The 21,123-nt window shown below is 35.3% G+C and overlaps 3 protein-coding genes across 3 annotated transcripts; 1 reads left to right on the top strand and 2 right to left on the bottom strand.

Moving 5' to 3' along the window:
• On the bottom strand, positions 9,102 to 10,943 carry LOC109226793. Its single transcript, XM_019391656.1, has 3 exons — positions 10,351 to 10,943; positions 9,621 to 10,076; positions 9,102 to 9,531 (listed from the first exon to the last, which is right to left on the bottom strand). The coding sequence occupies exons 1-3, from the start codon at positions 10,645 to 10,647 to the stop codon at positions 9,235 to 9,237; spliced, it is 1,050 nt and encodes a 349-aa protein (XP_019247201.1). The 5' UTR covers positions 10,648 to 10,943; the 3' UTR covers positions 9,102 to 9,234.
• LOC109226792 (cytochrome P450 89A2-like) lies at positions 11,495 to 13,638 on the top strand. The gene has a single exon (XM_019391655.1). The coding sequence runs from the start codon at positions 11,847 to 11,849 to the stop codon at positions 13,506 to 13,508; it is 1,662 nt and encodes a 553-aa protein (XP_019247200.1). The 5' UTR covers positions 11,495 to 11,846; the 3' UTR covers positions 13,509 to 13,638.
• Positions 15,808 to 17,106, bottom strand: LOC109227758 (zeatin O-glucosyltransferase-like). The gene is made up of 2 exons (XM_019392953.1): positions 16,648 to 17,106; positions 15,808 to 16,530 (listed from the first exon to the last, which is right to left on the bottom strand). Exons 1-2 carry the CDS (start codon positions 17,104 to 17,106, stop codon positions 15,808 to 15,810), a joined length of 1,182 nt encoding a protein of 393 aa, XP_019248498.1.

The raw sequence follows: 21,123 nt of genomic DNA, 5'->3' as shown, positions 1-21,123 counted from the left end.
ATAACACACAAACCTCACACACGCATGGCACTTAACTCACTCGGGATTGGATTCATCAATACACTCTAGTCAATGCAGTTAAGCAAAGTTAAGAACATACAATTTAAGGTACTTATACAAGAGTAAAAACTGAGCCTAAGCATCACAACCAAAGTACTCAGTATTCTCAAGGCATAACAAAGTTAAGAGATATTGCTTCAATTCAAAACACAACACAATGGCACCTACTCCCAAAAAAAAAACTAACTACACCCTGTTCAAATAAAATCCTTGGAAAAGAACCGCGGCACAAAGAAAAACCAAGGGGGAATTGCTACACTACCTAACAAAAGAAAATCTTTTTTTTTAGACTTAAATCCCTCAAGAAAATTTTCTAATAGATCCATTCGGGAAAAGTCCAATCTTTTTAAAAAAAATACTATTTAATTAAACTAATACAACTAAAGTAGCATGAAAAGTCACCCAAAAGACAATCAAAATTTGATCACGGCCAACTCTAGTCCTAAAAAGGATAAGCGGTCGCTGCAAATATAATCCGGTCTAAAAGTCCGGAGTCGAATCCCACAGAGAACTAAGGTTTCGTTGTAATTGTTCAATATCGCAAAGAAGACAAGTTTGAACAATTTCTAAATTATAATATTAAGATTTTTATATCTAACTAATTAACCAACAAATACTATAAAACAGTAAAATTATCAACCAGCGAGACAAAGGTTTGGAGACTAAATTAAGGAGGTCTAGAGTTATGATTTCCCAATTGTTGATTTCATTAAGTGTATGTTTCTTATAGCTTTGACTTAGTTGCCTCTATCAATCATGAACTCTCCAGCTATCATAAATCTCTCTCAAGCAATTATGATAATTTACTAGACGCACTCTCTCAAGCTACGCTAGCTATATTCACATTACAGTTCACTTAGATCGCACCCGAGGTATCGTTATCTCTAGTCCAACCTCTGAACCCTCGGTTATGACTCTCGCCTATACTCCGGGAGTAATGTTGTTCAAACAACTACCTAAATATGCACTCTCTCTCAAGCAGATACATAATAAATAGGAACGGATAATTGAGGATCCTTTCAATTAACCAAAATCAAAACGTAGTTAAACAAATAGAGATTAACAACTAACTCAAAACTATATTAATATAACAACCAATTCATCCCCAAAAGGTTCCATCAAAACCCTAGAAAACGAATTAGCTATTCATAATAGTATGTAAAACTACAATACTAAAAATCATAACCAACAATGAAAAATAGGAAGAGGAAGGATAAACTCGTCGAAGAATTCCGCGCCTTGCTCCTATTGTGTTCTTGACTCCTTAGGTCGAATCTCCGGGCTCCTTAGCCTCCTTAGGTCTAAATTATGTCAAAAGTATGTCCAACTCCTCAAAAATACCATTTTACCATCTATATATATCAAGTAAGGTCGGGCCCAAATAATTATACCTTCTCCTACGCGAAAAAGGACAATATTTCACGTCTGGACTGCCGCGGCCGTGGTCAGGACCGCGGTGAAGCGCGGAAGACACTGCCTCATCCCGCCTCAGCTCCGCGGTCGCGGTTTTGACCGCGTTTTTCACCCTGTTCCGTTTGAAATTTGGAAAAACGTAAAACATGAAAGTTGTAGGCCTGTAAGTTAGATTTCCAACCTTTTATTGTGGAACCCAAACGGAGTTATGTGCATTTTACTAGACAGTGCGCAATATGCCTACTCGAGTCTTCGTTTTGTTGTTTTATCATCCGTTGATCCCCGAATACGATCCCGACTTAATTCCTTGGGATTTTACTCAGACTTCAAAGCTCCAAATCACTTGAATTCATTCCATAACATCTATATATCTCGGAATCACTCCTACAAGGCATAAAACACACCGTTAGTGCAAAACACTAGCGATTAAAGCGCAAACTCAACTAAAGTGCAGTAAATTAGAGTGTAATAACCGACTAAAATACGTAATTATAGCCTATCATTAGCCATATAGGGAATAACTTAAATTTTTTGAACTAATTGAATGGTTTTGTAGGGCGACCGCATTTATGCAAGTCTTGGCAGGTCTCTTATCCAAAAATTCAAGCAACAAATTAAGGAAATGAGTTTGTACATCATGAAGAATTCCGTGGTTTGTCCAAATGATATGAGACTGAATACCAAAGATCACAAGTTCAAGTTGATATTCACACAAAAGATCATTTTGAGAAAATACAAGATCTGTGATTCCATAGGTGTATCTTCAAATTTAGAACCTATGGCAGCTGTCAAATCCACAAGAATTTGACAATACTGAACTCTTTGGTAATTAAATCTTTCTCATATTTTTTCAGTTATAGTTTACTTTTCTTTATATGTTTTCTTATGACCGTGACATGAAAAAAAATCTCAATCCCAGTATGTGACGTGTCTAAAATCTATTGACAAATATTGATGAAGAACCAACTTTTATCATATCATCTCCTTCAATTTCTTATGCATTTTAAGCTTTTCATCTCATTATGGCACACGCATTCCACCACTTTCATATTTATAAGTAGCTGGCAACATTTTCAATGAACAGGTTATAGTTTGAGTACCAAGCTCTTTCTTATAATTAGGAGTAGTTGAAGCTTAAGCTCCTAAACATGAGTTCCAGGAACTTAAATATTTCTATTATTAAAGAATAATCTACATAAAGCAAATATAGTATATATAAAAAATCCATTCCTATCAATTAATTTAACTACTACTTTCTTTACATGTGGATGTTGAATGTGGCCAACTATGAACTTATGATCCAAATCACTCCCTATTATGGTAAAAGTTGAAGTTTAATATTTAATCTGAATTTCTTTATTTTGTTAGGTGCTTAACCATTTAGGTGGAATGTTAGATTTTGGGCTGGAGCCTTATCTTATTCAATCTTTGAGAAACTTAAATATCTCAAGCATCATAAATATTCCTTTGTGAAGTGGAGTGTTTCAAAAATGCCAAATGGAATATAACCATTAATCTATGATTCGTTATCTTCTTTCTGTCTTATCAGCTATGTTGCTCGGACTCTCCAAAAGTGTTGCCGCACCCATATTAGATCTTCCAAAAATGCGCTAAATTTGGAGGATCCGACACGCACCCAACAACATTTTTGAGGAGCCCGAGTAACATAGCTTATCAATAATCATTGAGAACTAAATCAATCCCAATTATAGTAAAAATTGAAGTTTCATATCAAATTTGAATTACTTTGTTTTGTTAGTTAATTAATCATTTAAGTGGAATGTTAGTTTTGTAGGCTTGAATCTTATCCTTCTTTCTTTCTTTTCTGTTGAATTCTCTTGATGTTTTATTAATGAAGCAACTTTTAAGGTGCTTAAAAAAATAGAATCTGTATGTTCATGAACGTTGAGATATAGGATTATGAGTAAGCTACCCATAATCAATTAAACTAAATAAATATTTCAATAATTTGTTATTTCTGTTCACGTGCTAACCTTATAATAATTGTAGGAGTAATAACATTTCTGCAACTTTTTTGTTACGCTAACTGATGACGAGGATACTATAAATAAATACAATCCTTCTCCACGTGCGGAGACATTCAAAGTATGTTTCTCTACTGAAATATTTCTCAAACTTCGCTATCTGTGATAGAAGAAAATTTTAATTATGATATACATTTTTTATTGGATTGGGATTTTAATAAAAAGCAAGTCATTCATGAAGATAACGAAATCATGGTGATTTTACAACTCACCATTAACATTTCTTTATATTGTTGATTCTTTTAATAAAATTATTTGCAAGTGTATATAATAATAAAGCAATGGTAACTATAGTTTAACTGCTGATTTTCACAACTTGATTTTATTGAAGATACTGACTTTATCGATGTTGCAAAATACACCTGCCAATATGGGTATAACTAATGTCGTACCAGTGGTTGAAGAAGATCCTATGTTCAATTGTCAGGATTTATAAGATCAAGAGAGTTTTTAAGAAGAAGATATCATAAGGTGTTTACATATGTAACAACTGCAGAAACGAAGAATTATTTGCTTAGTTAGTTTAGTAGTTTCTTTTGTTATAAAAAAGATGTTGGAATCATTTCCTGTTTTTTCTTGTATTTAACTTTTCATGTTTCGTTAGTTTGGTAACTTCATTAGTTATGGACAACGTGTTTGCATATAGTCACGGTTCATTCAACTTTTGAACTTCTCCTATTTAGATACATACAATAGTCCATATATTTTTAACTTAGTGGAAAGGCTACTTGAACGTGCCAGTGTTGATTATTTTTTAACTCATTTCACTGTTATATTGGTTCTCTATGTAGTCGAAGAATTTTCCATTCTTGGTTGATACGTTTCTCCATGAAGTTATCTAGAATTGATGTGAAACTGAAGCTTTATTGTGTGACGGGCAAGCTTTAATTGACGTAAGGGTAAAGTTATCTCATTCGATTGGAATAAATTGTGAATGAATTTAATGAGTATGAGGAGTTTAAGCCATGAAGAGAATGGTGGAGTTGAGCTACTATTTTATTAAATCTCTCAATAGTTGATCGATTATTTTGTTCACAAGAAAGTCTACAATTGATGCAATTTATTTTTGCACTAAGCCATTGATTAGACGCTGATGGAGTTGAGTTACAGGAACCAATTTTTTTTTAAAGTAGTATTAGTTATTTTGGCAAAACTTTATAGTACCATATTTTCTAAAATCAACTTAGAGTTGAGATACTCTTTTGATTATATTTTCTAACTTCTTGCAAAGCGGAATTACTTTAAATCCGCTTTTTCCTTCTTTAGTATGAAAATTTTGATGATTTATGTCATTTATATTTACTGAAGCTTTCACCAAATGTGGTGACATACGAGAAGTGTGGAGCCTAGAATATTAGGGCCAGAGGTTTGATCTTCTACTTCCAGCTGTTGAATTACTATGTTTCGATGAATTGAGGATCTAAAAAAAAGGGTGATAGATTGGTTAGTAAGACTGCAAGAGGAAGCCAAAGGATTTGACTTACCAAGTTTCGGGAGCTAAACTGCTATAGCGCAGAAAAACTATAGAAGAGCAGTATAAGAATTGACAATCATGACTAATATAGAATGATCAATAGTCACCAATTTAATGTTATTGATGCACTTAAATTACTTTAAAATTTAAATTATATATTATTCTCTTTTCCTCTATATAAAATACTAATTTATACTGGACTGGGACTATCTCAACTAATTGAGAAGCGTATCTTCAATTAGAGGATGCACCTTTTCAATTGCGGTGATTAATTATGCTTCGGACGATGGAAACGGTAATGAATAAGTTGACGCAAAAATTTTTACTGTCCTTATTTTGTGAAGAAAATAAACTTCAATCACTCCAGAAGGAAATGTAAAACTGCTCTTGGTAATCTATATTGATTTTATTTTGGATTTCAGATAAGTTTTATCCTTGACCTTTACGTGAGTGCATAAATATTGGTGGTCTGCAGCATAGATACAATCCTATAAAATTCATATATTTATTTTTTGGTTTAATTTTTTTGAATGCGATCGCTAAATTTCGTCTGTAATATAGACATGTTTCTACAATATTATTTTTTCCCTTTGAAACTATCCGTGCATGCAGCGCATCGCGCGGATAGGTATACTAGTATTACTAAATAAGGCAAATAAAGTTGTCAAGCCACTACAAAGAAAAAACACCATTGAAAATAAACGTACTCCATGAAATTTATGAGGTATTGATTTTCTATCGTTCTAAGATAATAAAGTATAATTTACGCCAAATGTTGATACTTTCAGTTTTGTTTTCGGAAGTTGGCTTAACTGCCGTAAAAGAATTGCACCACAGTAGAACTTTTTTTCGATCTCAAGCAGTGTTGTATAATATAAACTCCCACAGCGTCATCTACAAGACGCCGTAAAAGGAATTGCAACAACAGTAACAGGACTTAATTCTCAATAATGCCAATTGCAATTTGGAAAGAAATATGTTTGTGAATAGAATTAGTGTACAGTAACTATGAATGGAGTAGGCAGTGATGGTCTAAGTTGTTTGCAGGAGTTAGACTTTTTTATATAAGTAGGGTACTTGATCTTGATGTGGAGATTGACTCCCATTAAGTGCAAATTGGCCGTAAATATTCAATAACCATTGCGCACAATTGGCTATAAAATAATTGTTAATCTTATTAGACTTCTTCATAAATTAAAAGGGCACAACTTTTCAAGAAAAGACACTTCAAAAATATTAGTTTATTTTTATTTATTTATTTCTAAGTAAATAATTAAATAATTTAGAAGGACATTTTGGTAATTCAACTTTTAGCTTCTGGGGTTCCCGCTTATAAAATACTAGTCTTAGGGTACGCGCTTTGCGCGTGTACTTATATCAAGGGGTACACAATTTGAAAAAATCACATAATGTGGTTGAGTTATAAAACAGAAGTTTAAAAATGGTAAATTCTTGAAAATAATGAATGTTAATCTCATTTAGCTAGCTCAATGAGAAAAGGCTCGCTCCACAAAAACCCTTAGATACCTTATTGTGATTTCAAAATTATTATTTTTTACCTAATATTAAAAACACGTAAATCACAAAAATACTTTTCAAATAAAATAAATTAAAAAGATAAATCTTTTGTTATTTTAGAGATTTGAAAATAAAGAGGTTGCCCTATATCATAGGAAAAATCCATAGGTAATGATGCTTAGTCCAAAAATGATTAATGTTGAGTTAATATTTTACCAAAATAATTTAATTTATAAAAAATATAGGGAGCTATCATGTGTTGAAACGAATGTGAATAGAAACAAAAGTTAATTACAAAATTAATTCAATTTAGAATTTGTCTACTGCTATTTTATCATTATTGATTCAAGTTTGTATTTTTATTAATTTGACTTTTAATACTTCAAAATAACTATTTTTCTTATTTTTGATATGGTCCATTATCACTGCTCTTTTTATAAAAATAAATTTATATAGGTTAAGAGTTTTCTCAACTGGAAAAATAAATTTACATTTATAATGAATTTGAAAAGAAATTGAATTGGCTGCTTTTAATTGCTAACTAGTCTTAGAGTACGCGCATTACGCGTGTTACCCTATCTCAATAAATATAATATTTAAAGAATTACATAAATTTTATATTATTATGGTTTGAGTTATAAAATAAAAGTAAAGTTAAAAATTGTAAGTTTCTAAAAATAATAATTGTTGATCCTATTTAGCTAACTAAAAAAAAGAAAGAAACTCTATCCCTTATAAGTTCTTAATCATCTCATTCAATTTACAGAAGACGTCTTCTATTTGCTCACGAGCAAAATGTAATTTGTTCTATTTCTTTAATATATTAGAAATACCATAAGAATTATTTTTAACATATTAAAAATATACAATACTACCACAAAAAGTAAATTCAACCGCTACATTTTAATTAATCTACTCTTTTTGTTTTTAACTTTCCATGTATAATATTATGTGTATAAATTTATTCAAGAGTATAATAGGATTTTGCAGTTGATGCTTATTACTATATTATAATCGATTTTGCATTAATTTTTATTCATTCCACCTCAAGTGCTATTCCTATACAAAAATCTAATTTTTGTATCTAAAAGTTTGTCAACTGAAAAAAAGGGTTTGCTTATATGATGAATTTGAAAAGAAATTGAATGGGATTTATTTTTTCAATTTTTTAATTCATAATTTTAATATTTATTCTTATTAAAAAAGTGATTTAATTTTTGTTGATTGAAATTAATAATATTAACTCATTACAAGTTTTAAATATTTGACTATAGTTATAATTTTATTTAGAATTATATTTTTCAAGCCTAAAAAATCAATCTAATATTTAACTTTGGATATTTGTATTTGCAAAGTTATTCATGTTTTTTAACTGTCAACATCCCAACGCCTAGGGGTGTGCATTCGATTTATCGATTCGATTTTGACCCTTATCGATAAATACTTATCGATTATTGATTTGTACATATGCTTATCGTTATCGTTTCAATAAGGTTTCGATTTTTTCGATTTCGGTTTATCAATTTTGGGGGCTTATCAATTCGATTATCGATTACACCAATAAGAAAATTTGCGGGATTCCACGGAAAGTATATCGCTATAAACGCGCCTAACTAATATGGACAAAAAGAAGCTAAAATAAGACGAACACCATTTATAATATAAAAATTGTGTCAACAAGCACATGCAACAAAACTAAAGTAAGGGATCAAATGTATGCCACCAACACTCCAACGGTATAAAAAAAACAAAACAAAACAAAACACATCATCACGGCTAATTCTGCTTTCCATTAATTTGAACTTCATTCCCTTGATCTTTAAATATGATCATTCCTTAAATGTGGTAGAGGAAATAATAGGGTAAGGGACTTAGGGTAAAGGAAAGGGTATAGATTAGGAAAAATAATATTGTATAGCCGCTTTCAAAATAGTAGCGGAATATATATACATTCTGTATGTTATATTAATCTACACAAATAGGTAATTACTCATTTAATAAGTGTCTACAGTCTAGGGGTGTGCATTCGATTTATCGATTCGATTTTGACCCTTATCGATAATTACTTATCGATTATCGATTTGTACATACGCTTATCGTTATCGTTCCAATAAGGTTTCGATTTTTTCGATTTCGATTTCAATAACAAATAATCGATTCGATTTATCGATAAACCGATTCGAATGCACACCCCTACCAACGCCTCTCTCTCTCTCTCTTTTATGTTTTTGTAGTTACTTGTTGAAATTATTGAGGTGTAATTTTTAAATATTATGAAACAATTCTAAATGTTGATTTTGTCCAATATAAACTCTATTTTAAAGGGGTAAAAAAGGCGAAAGACATTTCACTAAGGGCCTTCGTGCTTTTAATATAGTGTGTGTATATATATATATATATTATAAATTATAGATTATAGATTATGAGTAAGTTAGGTTCATTGTTATGAATGAATATTAACTGTTGGGATATTGAGTTGTTGAATGTTCAATTGGAAGAAGTCATTGAAATAGTAGGCTCATCAGAATCAGAATTATCCTTTGGTGGTAAATGTGCATCATTAGATCTGAAACTGAACGTACGCGTTATAATTGGAAAACAAGCTGAAAAGTGAAATACCCACATCAAAAAATAAAAGATCCTTGCAATTTAATTTCATTAAATGATATTAGGCCTAATAATATTCTTGATTACATTGAAGCACTCTGTGGCGTTGTCTCTTGTTCACGTACGAAGCAGAAGGGACCTCAAGATAGCTTCACCAATTAGACCAACATGCCACAAGGCATGTCCGCCATCAATAACTTCATGATAATGAATCCAAGGTAGCCTTTTGGAAACATATCTTTGTAAGCGACAAGGTACTATGTTGTCCTCATAACCTTGCCAAATATGAACTGAGCTTTCATTTTCATCAGGAAATGGATTACCAAATTCTAGTGGATCAAAATCCCACTTTCCATAAGCCAAGGTAAAGTCTTGGAGAAGAGACTCAAAATCGCTTTGCTTCGGATAAACTTTCTGCAAATTAATTAAGACAAATAATTTTCAAGATAATCATATTGTGAAAACTCATGTTTGATTTGAGAGAGGTGGATGATGAGCTTTACCGGGTCAAAAACTTCCGATCTGTTTGCAACTTCCCTGTCCTTTTTGCTTAACAATGCAGAATTGCCCGAGAAAACACTGTTCGATTTCTGTGTAAAAAATGAGTAGAGTAACCCAGGAGCATAGCGGGCGAGCCAAATTACTAATCGCCAAAGCTTGTTATTATGATCGTTCTTGATCAAATCATGAGGAAGGGAGTTCCATTTGTAGTTGATTATAGGAACAACAAAAGCCACGCCTGATAGCCTGTGTGGTATGCGTCTGAGGCAATTCCAGGCAGGATAGCTTCCAGCAGAAACTGAAATTAGATAGAATTTTGATCCTATTTGTAGTTGATCGGCTACTTCTTCTATATCACAAGCTTCACTTTCTAATGACCGTTTAGGATTTATATCACTTTCCCCATATCCAGCTCTATCAAACTGTAGCATATATATCCTCATCTCCTCTAGGATTTCCTAAAGAATATATATAGTTAGTAGATCAATATAATGGCTTTTCAGAACATTGTTTAGGAGCTAAAAGTGGACACTAACTAAGAGACAAATAAACTGTTATTGGATGTCCCTCTCTGAATATGAAATATCAAAACAACCATGTTACAATTAAAGAGCAAAAATGAGCATCAAACATACTTTAAATTCCTAGGAGACTAAGAGGATAATTCTTCAAGATTAGGAAAGTAAAATGTTGTATTACTAGTAAAGTTGAAAGGGTGTTAGCTAGTCATACTTGGGTTGCAAGAAAATCCTTATCTTTGGAGCTGTTAATCCCATGGACAAGGATGATTCTGTAAAGGGATTTGTCCATTGGGACTCCTCTTTCTCTGTATGCCAGGCATCTTCCATCCTTTAGTCTGATTCTTGGTGAAGAAACAACCCTCTGTAATTCCCTGCTATTCGATGGTGTTTGTTGAGAATCAGAAAACCCCACGAAACTTAACACCGAAACTGCAATTTTCTTGAAAAGCATCTCCAGAAGGGATATGAAAACTAATAGAAGCAAGCCAACAAGTTTCCTTAAATCCATTTCTTGGAAAGAAAAAGAAACGAAAGACAGAGGAAAACAATGGTGGGATTGATTTGGGCTGTGGTTTCTCTCTCTGAAAACAAGTTGCTATTTTATAAATAGTATTATGAGTGTCTATGATACAAAATTGCGATATCTATATTTATCCAAGGTGTGAGTGAGATGGTTGATATTATTTCACTCTAACTAGATGTCTCGAGTTCAAGTCCTAAGAATGGAAATTCTTTCAACAAGAAAAGCTTTACACTTTTAACGGGCCTATCCAGCGAGAATCCGAATTAACTGGCTCGGTGAGTTTTTTTCCAAAAAAAAAAAAAAAGAAAGAAAAATCGGTTCTGTACAGTGCCGCAACTCATAAGCCAGAGTCTCCATTTTGTATGCTTACATGTGAGAATGGTGTTCATCAGTCTTTTATCTGCAATATCTCTAGCTGTATTCTTTCGATAACTTCCTCAAGTCGTCGTGGAATAAAATACCGTACGTCTCTGGACGTTTTAGAAAGAAGACGAGAGTCTCTCTGTTTTACCCCCAAAATAAGTGATTTTGGTTCCTACAGTGAAAAATGATTTTTTCACGCTCATGTGACGTCCAGATACTGCAGAAAAGAGCAGCAAAATCTAATCCATATTACCGTAATAAGATAATAAAGAAACATACTGTCAGTTGTACATCTAACGATATGTGAAATAACTCCAATAGAACAGTAATTTTTTGTTTTCTGTCAGACCTCCCTGCATATATCTCATAAAAATTACTGCTAGTACAAACTAATATGTTATAACAGATTTATACAACACTAATATTGTAAAGATGACGTGCCATAGTAGTGGGAGAAGATAGAGACTTTTAATAATAAGTCTTAAGAATTTTTCAATCTGTCCAGCCATACGCTAGCTGTCATCCTCCTTTTTTTATCGCACTAAAATAAACTCCTACATTAGTGATCAGAGTGCAACTAAATGTCATATAGTTGAACATGTCATATAGGCGTTTCCAGTTACATTTAGTCCCTTGCAGTCTTGTTCAAACACTTTGATTACAAACAGAAAGGGGACGTGGGAGTCGTAATAAAGAAACATTTAATTCTACTCTTCCTACTTTCCTTTCTTCAATATCTGTTAATCATCCTACCCTTCTTCCTTTGATACCCACACGTAGCAAGTCTCAGTCTCAAGTACATATATACTGGTAAAATTTTGATGACAAACACAAGTACTGGAATAATGGAAAGCTGGTTCATCATTATGGTCACATTCTGTATCTCTTTCTTCCTCATACTTCTCTTTAATCTTTTCTTCCAGAAAACAAAGAAACTCCCACCGGGTCCCTTTATCTTCCCAGTGATTGGGATGTTACCATTGCTAAGAAAAACCAGTCGCGATCTCGAACTCATGCTTCGAGATTTCAAACGCAAATATGGTCCTATCATCGCCATTAAAATAGGCTATTCATCTCCATCCATAGTCATCAGCAGCCACTTGTTAGCCCACCAGGCTTTAGTTCAGCAAGGTGCCATTTGCTCCGATCGGCCAATTGCTTCAACGACCAGTAAAATTTTCAACTCTAACCAGCGGACAATAACATCCAGCTCTTATGGTCCCACGTGGCGGCTCCTTCGTCGAAACCTCATCTCAGAAATGCTCCATCCCTCTCACATCATCAAGTCCCACTCCAAGAACCGAGCTTGGGTACTAGGCATACTCATTCAAAAGCTCCTTCTTGCTCATGAATCAGCCGCAGCTGATTCTGCCACGGAAGCGATCATGTTACTTGATCATTTTAAGTATGCTATCTTCTGTCTCCTTGTCCTCATCTGCTTTGGGAATAAGCTCGATGAGTTTCAAATACGGCAAATTAAAGACGCGCAACATCGAGCACTTAAAAGTTTTCACCGTTTCAGAATACTAGATTACTTTCCTGAATTTTTAGGAAAAACAATATTTAGAAAACGCTGGAAACAGCTCATTGAACTACGAAAAGAGTTGGACGAGGTCTTCATCCCTCTGATCCAAGATCGGGTGAAATACAAATTAGAAGCAGTGGGAGCGCCTAAACCTGGAATTGATCATCGTCACAAAGAAGAGGAGCTGGAAGCCGATATTGCTTATGTTGATACGCTGGTGAATTTGGAATTGCCAGAAGAAAAGCGGAAGCTCAATTACCAAGAAATGGCCAGCCTCTGCGGCGAGTTCCTTGCTGCTGCCAGCGATACGACATCCACCGCCTTACAGTGGATTATGGCATGCTTGGTAAAGTACCCTTCCATTCAGGAAAAACTGTATAAAGAAATATGCCAAGTTGTGGAATCAACACCATTATTACAATCAATTAAGAACAATAAGGTGATAGAGGAGGCAGTGAAGGAGGATGATTTACAGAAAATGCCATACTTGAAAGCAGTGATTTTGGAAGGTCTTAGGCGACATCCACCAGCTCACTTTGTTCTGCCACATAGGGTGACAGAGGATATGGAATTGAACGGCTATGTTATACCCAAGAATGCTACCATCAACTTTATGGTGGGGGAAATGGGCTTGGACCCAAATGTGTGGGATGATCCAATGGAATTCAAGCCAGAGAGATTCTTGGTGGATGGAGATGGAACTCTTCAAGAGTTTGATATAACGGGGAGCCGAGAGATCAAGATGATGCCATTTGGTGCAGGGAGGAGAATATGCCCAGGATATGGCTCTGCTATGCTCCATTTACAGTACTTTGTGGCTAATTTGATTTGGCAATTTGAATGGAAGCCTGTTGAGGGAGATAAAGTTGATCTAACAGAAGGGTCAGATTTCACCGTTACAATGAAGAATCCATTGCGAGCTCGCATCAGTCCCAGGTGTTGTATGGGGAGCTTATAGAAACCACAAGTACCATTCAGTTTAATTTCATAATTCGGTAACCAAATGAAAGGGTGCTTTGGCTAATGATGTTTCTATACAGCACCATTTTGTTTCATACTATTATGAAGATGTCTTTTTGGTGTTTCAACATCTTTGTGTCTTTGGATTGAACAACGAATTAAATAACTGCCCGTAAGTTATGGTTATAGTAACCAAATGCTAGTATTAGCTATGTACAAAATAACTAGAGATGTATGTACAATTTCAAAGTATGGGAGTGTAAAAAAAGAATTAAAACAAGGAATGTGGTTTCATGTAAATATACATCAACGCCACCAAACAACACAAGTTCTTTATTTTTCACTCTTCTGCTTCTTCTCAGTAAAACGAGGACAAAGCACAAGAGGTAGAGTCTTAAAAGCAGCGGAAAAGGGGGTTATAACAAAATGCAAGTTGAGATTTGATTCTGGATTGATGTGATATACATACTCAACAAAGTCAAATCTTTTGGATATGTATATCCCATAAACCAGCATTTTCCAACCTAAATGAAAAGATCAGCACGCACCTAACTTGAAATATTTTCATACTTATGCTAATGATGATCTTCATACACTACACCCGTGCTTATTGCATATTGCCTCGAGGACCAAATTCATTGGATGTCCTATGACCAGGAACTTTATCTCTTAGACATTTTATCAAACAGCTATTCATGCACTGTGAGAATCTTCACAAAGTTATAACACAAAGAAAATCGCGCTCGAGATTTCAAGAGCTTAATCAAGCAAAGAGGATCAATCAAAACTGGTAATTGTAAAAACAGAATAATGCACATGAATCGTCTAACGAGTTTTGTCAAAATAAAAATAGTAAATAAAACTTAAAGTTTTGACAAAAATAGAATTACCGAGCAGGAGGGGTGTTATTAAAGCCACAAAATAGAAATTACCGAGTTCATTACTCATTACAATGCTAGTCGGCTGCTGGGAATCAAAGGACGAAGAAGAGAGGTTGCATTTGGGTAGGGTGTTATTGTTGTTTTGGTGAAAATTGTGGGGAAGACTTAACCCAACAAAAACGGGAGGAAGAGAATAGAAAGGAAAAAGAAATGATAGGAGGCCTATTTCTGGGAGCGTAAGTTTTTTATTTTATCTTTTCCCTTACAAACGAAATAAGATCGCCGCAAAAGAGCTTTTTCTTGGCGACTTCTTATGGTTCGCCGTTAAATATTTACTTTCTGTGTCCAATATGAGAGTCGCCACATCAATTTCTGTGGGACTAAATGTGTCACAGAAAACCATGTTTCTTGTAGTGAATTCCTGTTTACATGAAACCATTGAAAAAGTGAAGCCTTGTTACAGCAGTAAATGAAAGGCTCCTCCGCTCTATTAAAGAAACACCAACCTCTCCAAATTCTTAACTTAAGTTCAAGGAGAGAGGACTCTTTATGCAGTGGCTGATAAGGCATACTTCCCTTCTCTGTGCCTTCCCCGTTCTCTGCCTCATTGTTTTGCTGGCTTCACTTTCATCTCTTTTCTTTATTGCAATGTTACTGATATGTGCAATAATTCGTCTGTTAATCATGATTTATGGATAATAATTGAGCCTCACTTTAATTAGCGTAGAAATGACACCAGGTATCCACTTTAATGGTATGTTATTTAGGAATTAGCTAGTACGTCTTGAAATTTCAATTTTTCAGGACAACAATGTTCTTAAATTGTCCGGACAAAATAAGTATTGGCTAATCTCTAAATAGCATTCCTGAGAATGACTATCTGTGCACTTGTCCCACTATATCTCAACCCCGGCCCTATCCAATCTCAAGTTGGATATTACTAACGGGGTAAAGGAGGATAAATTGTATTTTAACTGATTATAATAAAGTATCTATTTATGCTTTAAATTACTAATTAGGCCTACAATTATACTTTGGAGCACTTGCTATTGTAGGTTATCTTATTCCGGTCTTGTAAAAAAATAAAAAAAAACTATAAGTTGAAACTTTGAACAATGCAAATTTATAGAACACTCAACAGCTAGCACACAACTAAAGGAGCATATTTCTTTCATCAAAAATCAAAACAATACGTGGAGAAAAAGCAAATTTTACATTTTTGACGATGAAGCAAGTTAATATCTAGTGACATGAGCAATGAAGGAATCCATCTCCTTTTGATGATCTCCACCATCTTTAACTGATTCTTTGACTTGTTTACCTAATTCCATGGCACGTATTCTCATCTCATGTCCTTCTGTAGAAGCCATCAATCTTTCAACAGCGTTTTTGTTTATAATTGAATCAATCATATCATCAGGGGCATCCCAATGCTTCACGACTGACTCCAATTTTAAGCACTTCAGTAACAAACACAGCATTTTTGGGCTGGTCAAAACGCATAGGCCATGTCGCTATAGGCACTCCCATGGTAATACTTTCCATGCATGAATTCCACCCACAATGACTCATAAATCCGCCAATTGATGAATGTGCCAAAATTTCTAATTGGGGTGCCCAATCTTTTACAATAATTCTTCTTTCTTTTACTCTCTCTTCATACCCTTCAGGGATTCTGACTTCCCCTTCTCCTCCTGACAATAAATCTCTAACTACCCAAATAAACTTCTGCTTACTTTTTTCCAATCCTATAGCAAGTTCTTTGATTTGTTCCATAGATAAGTATCCTGTTGTTCCAAAAGAAACAAGAATCACTGAATTTTGGACTTGCTTGTCAAGCCACTCTAAGCATTTGTGACGAACTTTTGAGTCGTTTTCCCCTGATATAGTCACCGGATTGAAGGGACCAACAGCCCATTGCTTACGAATTCCGAGTAACCTACTGAACTTTGCTAGTGTTTCAAGATAAGGACCCTCGAGAACTTTGCAAGTATCGTATAAGTTCCCAGAGCTGAATTTATTACAACTATGTTGTAATCGCATAAATTCAATAAACTCAGGTGTGAAAGTACTTCTGAGAGTTGGAAGTCCATCTGGAATGTGAGCACCAGATAGGAGAAAAAGTTTCTTAGCCAATTTCTAAAGGAATGAAGGAAGATGGAGATATTATTTGATGATATCCCATAAGAGAGAGCTATTGGCAAAAGCAGAAATAGCATGAAAACAATAGGCTTCAGCTTTTTTCATAGACACTACGTCTTGAACAGTGGAAGCCATCATAGAATCATAAATGACAATAACTCTTGGACTTGTGCTGGAAAGCTTCTTTATAAATGCACTCACAGGCTCGCGCAATGTAAAAAATGCATCCAGTACGGATGCTATGAGTTTCGAGATAGTTTTAGAAGAATTATTTGAACAATCAGGAGGGGCCGGCGCCATATAAGAAGATGGGGTTGGGAATTCTTGGAAATGGATGTAGTTAGTAGCAGTGGCTAAATCCCAACCATGTAATCGAGCCTTAACTTGGCTAATTTCTGTATTAAAACCAACATAATGAATTGGAATGTGGTATGAAGAAACGAGGCGAGAGAGATGAAGGAATTGATTGAAGTGTCCTTGAACAGGAAAAGGAACCATAACCATAGTGATTTGATCCTTCTCCATGCCAGTTTGACCGTGGTTTCCAGAAGAAGGAATAACAAGGGACGCCATTGCAAGTTCTTTAGATGCACTTCTTCTTGTTTTAGCTGTTCTTTTTTACCAGAAAATCATACGCCTGAATAACAAGAAAGCCCGGTTGTATATGTGATATATATCATATATAGAAGACAGAAAATTAAAAGAAAAAAAAAAAAAAAACTAACAAGACAATTGTGAATAGCATGTGAGGAATGTTCACTATATAAGCAAGAAAAACATATTTGAGTACTGAGCCAAGAATTATGTAAAAGTCCGAACAGGTGGCAATCGTGTCCATAAAATTATTGTACTGTACAATGGAAGGCTATAGAGAAACGGATTAAGAAAGATTTATTGTTTATCATGTTCTCTAAAATGTTATTTAGCTCCATTTTTGTAACAACCCGGCCGGTCCTTTTGAGCGTTGTAGCCGCGTTCCCCCATTTACTGCTCATTTATGCTTATTAGTTGCTATGTGACTTGCCGGGGTAATTGGTACGATTCTGGGGATGTTTCAGAATGAATTTAATCATTTAGTCTTAAGGCTGGAAGCTTAAGTTGAAAAGGTTGATCGGATGTTGACTTATGTGTAAATGACTCCGGAATAGAATTTTGATGGTTCCGTTAACTCCGTTGGGTAATTTTAGACTTAGGAGTGTGTCCGGATAATAATTTGGAGGTCCGTAGTTGATTTAGGCTTGAAATAACGAAAGTTGGAAAATTAGAAGTTTTGGAAATTGAGAAGTTTGACCGAGAATTGACTTTGTGGTTACCGGGCTCGGATTTTGGTTCGGGGAGTTGGAGTAGGTCCATTGTAACATTTATGACTTGCGTGCAAAATTTGAGGTCAATCGGACTTGATTTGATAGGTTTCAGCATCGATTGTAGAAGTTGGAATTCCTTAGTTTTCATTAGGCTTGAATTGAGGCGCGATTCGTGTTTTTGATATTGTTTGATATGATTTTAGGGCTCGACTAAGTTCGTATCATATTTTAGGACTTGTTGGTATGTTTTGTTGAGGTCCCGGGGGCCTAGGGTGGAGTTCGGATGGTTAACAGATCAAAGTTTGGAATTGAAGGACTGCTGAAGTGCACCAGGTCTGGTGCAATCGCACCTGCGGAGTTTTGGTCGCAGGTGCGTGACCGCAGAAGTGAAGGGGTTGATCACAGATGCAGTTTGGGAGAAGCTAGGCAATGGTTGCAGGTTCGAGGCTTTGTCCGCACTTGCGTGGTCACAGATGCGGAGAGGGGTCGTAGGTGCAAGGTCTTGAAAGGGAGCCTGGGACACCTGCGCGGAATGTAATCCGAAGGTGCATCTGCGCATCTGCGCATGGGCGATCGCAGATGCGGAAGTGGACTGGATTCTTTGGATCGCGGAAGCGATGGGATATCTGCAAAAGCAGAACCACAGGTGCGGTCAAATCGAGCGTAAGTGCGAAAGCACTGGCAGTGTTTAAATTAGAAGGGATCCGAGATTTTATTATTTTTGAACATTTCAAGTTCGGTCTAAGGCTATTTTTTGAGAGGGATTTTGATCACGCCCAACTCTAGTCCTAAAAAGGATAAACGGTTGCTGCAAATATAATCCGGTCTAAAAGTCCGAAGTCGAATCCCACAGAGAACTAATGTTTCACTATAACTGTTCAATATCACCAAGAGGACAAGCTCGAATAACTTTTAAGTTATAAAGATTAAGATTCTTATATCTAACTAATTAACTAAGAAACTAAAGCAGTAAATTAACAACTAAAGATACTAAGGGTTGGAGATTAAATTTAGGATGTCTAAAGTTATGATTTCCCCAAATGTTGGAATTCTTCCCGCTATGTTCCCTACAATTTCGCATATGTATTCTCTACTGATCGTGAGCACTTTGGGTGCCGTAATTCTCTCTCGAGCAACTACAACAATTTACTAGACATATTCTCTCGAACTACGCTAGTTGGCTTTATCTAACCGCTCATTATGACCACGTCAAGGCTTTGTTATTTCTAAACCCACCTTTAAACCCACTGTATTGATTTCTCACATACGTTAGGAGTGACGCTGTTCAACAACTAACTAAATATGTACTCTCTCTCGAGCAGTACACACTAAATAGGCACAGTCAATTGATGGCCATTCAATCAACAACAACAAACACGTAGTTGAACAAGTAGAGAAATCCAACGACTTAATTATATAAAAATATAACAAGAATTCATCCTACAAAAGGTTCCATCAAAACCCTATATAACAAATTAGCTATTCATAATAGTATGCATGACTACAATACTAGAATTCATAACCAATAATGAAAATAGGAAGAAGGAAGTGAAAAACTCGTAGAAGAATTCTCCGCCTTGCTCCCAGTGTGTTCTTGCCTCCTTAGGTCGAATCCCCGGTCTCCTTAGCCTCCTTAGGTCTAAATTATGTCAAAGGTATGTCAAAATACCATTTTCCATGTATATATGCCAAGTAGGGTTGGGCCCAAACAATTACACCTTCTCCTATGCGTAAAAGGACACTTTTCCCGGACAGGACGTCCGAGGCCGCGGATTCGACTGCGGACCTAACCGTGGATTCGACCGCGGACCTGATCGCGGACTGTTTGGGATTTGGAAAGACGTAAAACATAAAAGTTGTAGCCCTTTGAATTAGCTTTCCAACCATATATTGTGGAGCCCAAATGGAGTTCTGAGCGAAAAGTTATGTGCATTTTACTAAACAGTGTGCAATATGCCTACTCTATTCTTTGTTTCATTGCTCTATCATCCGTTGATCCCCGAACACAATTCCGGCTTAATTCCTTGGGGTTTTACTCGGACTTCAAAGCTATACATCACTTGAATTCATTCCATAACATCTACATAGCTCGGAATCACTCCTACAAGGCATAAAATACATAATTAGTGCAAAACACTAGCGATTAAAGCGCAAACTCAACTAAAGTGCAGTAAATTAGAGTGTAATAATCGACTAAAATACGTAATTATAGCCTATTATCAAAACACCACACTTAAATCCTTGCTCTTCCTCGAGCAATCAAACTACACTTCATATAGACACGACCTTTTTAAAAATTCTCCTAACTCATCACACCAAGAATATTTAAAATAGACAAAGTACAAAAGTGTAACATCTTCACCTCAAGATTTGACTCACAAGTACCACGCATTATTCACAACTCACCCACATACTCTAACATAGAGTTCAAGGATTACCTTTCCTTCATGAATCACGTGCCCTCACACAAAAAAAAAAGATCAGTTCCACACAATAAAATTTAAGAACACTAAGGAACTCAAGATAGAAAGAATTGACTCACTCTCAGAAATAACATTCATATGCCACAAAAGATGCACCATAGGCTCACTCGTAGTTTACTACTCTACTAATCGAGCTCATTCAGTCTAGGATCAAGTAGGACTTTATTTGCTTGTAATGTAGGCTGCGGGACGGGTAGGATACATTTAGATGAGTGACTACACCTCCCTAAGCACTTTAATACATATTCAAACCCCATACTTATGTCAAACCAAACTCCACCTTCACATCAATGTATATTACCCCATACTTCATTAAGCACAATTAATCAAGAGTCACCACTTCTCAAGGAATATTTTTTTCACAACAATCCAACTATTTTTTTCTTTATTTTTTCAATTCAAGTGGCTCTTACTTTTTCAAAACAGTGTACCTTTCCCATGATTTCATTAGTTCCACGCAAAAGTCAAACCAATGTCGCGCCCCTTTTTTCATTTCCTCGCTGAGGGAATCGGGTTCATGACATTTTGGTTGGGACAACTCTTTCCTTTTGGGAAAAGGGGTTTGCATTTTTGAAGAGTCGCCACCTAGCGATTTTAAGGTGCGTTAGGGCACCTATATAGTTCATTTCTAACTATGTTTGATAACCAGAGATAGGGTGAGGGCTTGAAATTATCCTAAGGGGAAGGTGTTAGGCACCCCTCAGGATCCACTAGTGTGGTTCCCGGCCAGACAGTTTTTGTGAATTTGTACAGTTAGCAAATAAGCAAGTATGCATCAAATAGTAGGGGGTTTAAGTTTAAAC

The sequence above is a fragment of the Nicotiana attenuata genome, chromosome 6 (assembly GCF_001879085.1).
Source record: "Nicotiana attenuata strain UT chromosome 6, NIATTr2, whole genome shotgun sequence".
Taxonomy (NCBI): Eukaryota; Viridiplantae; Streptophyta; class Magnoliopsida; order Solanales; family Solanaceae; genus Nicotiana; species Nicotiana attenuata.
Note: the sequence above shows the minus strand (reverse complement) of the source record. Positions and strands in the feature narration are given on the sequence as shown.

Excerpts from the sequence above, each read along its gene's own strand:
- LOC109226793 (XM_019391656.1), bottom strand. The coding sequence starts at position 10,647 with ATGGATTTAAGGAAACTTGTTGGCTTGCTTCTATTAGTTTTCATATCC. Across the intron at positions 10,077-10,350 it reads AGGATTTTCTTGCAACCCAA|GAAATCCTAGAGGAGATGAG; the intron begins GTATGACTAGCT and ends TATATTCTTTAG. Across the intron at positions 9,532-9,620 it reads GATCGGAAGTTTTTGACCCG|AAAGTTTATCCGAAGCAAAG; the intron begins GTAAAGCTCATC and ends ATTAATTTGCAG.
- LOC109226792 (XM_019391655.1), top strand. The coding sequence starts at position 11,847 with ATGACAAACACAAGTACTGGAATAATGGAAAGCTGGTTCATCATTATG.
- LOC109227758 (XM_019392953.1), bottom strand. The coding sequence starts at position 17,106 with ATGGCGTCCCTTGTTATTCCTTCTTCTGGAAACCACGGTCAAACTGGC. Across the intron at positions 16,531-16,647 it reads TGGCTTCCACTGTTCAAGAC|AAATTGGCTAAGAAACTTTT; the intron begins GTAGTGTCTATG and ends TCATTCCTTTAG.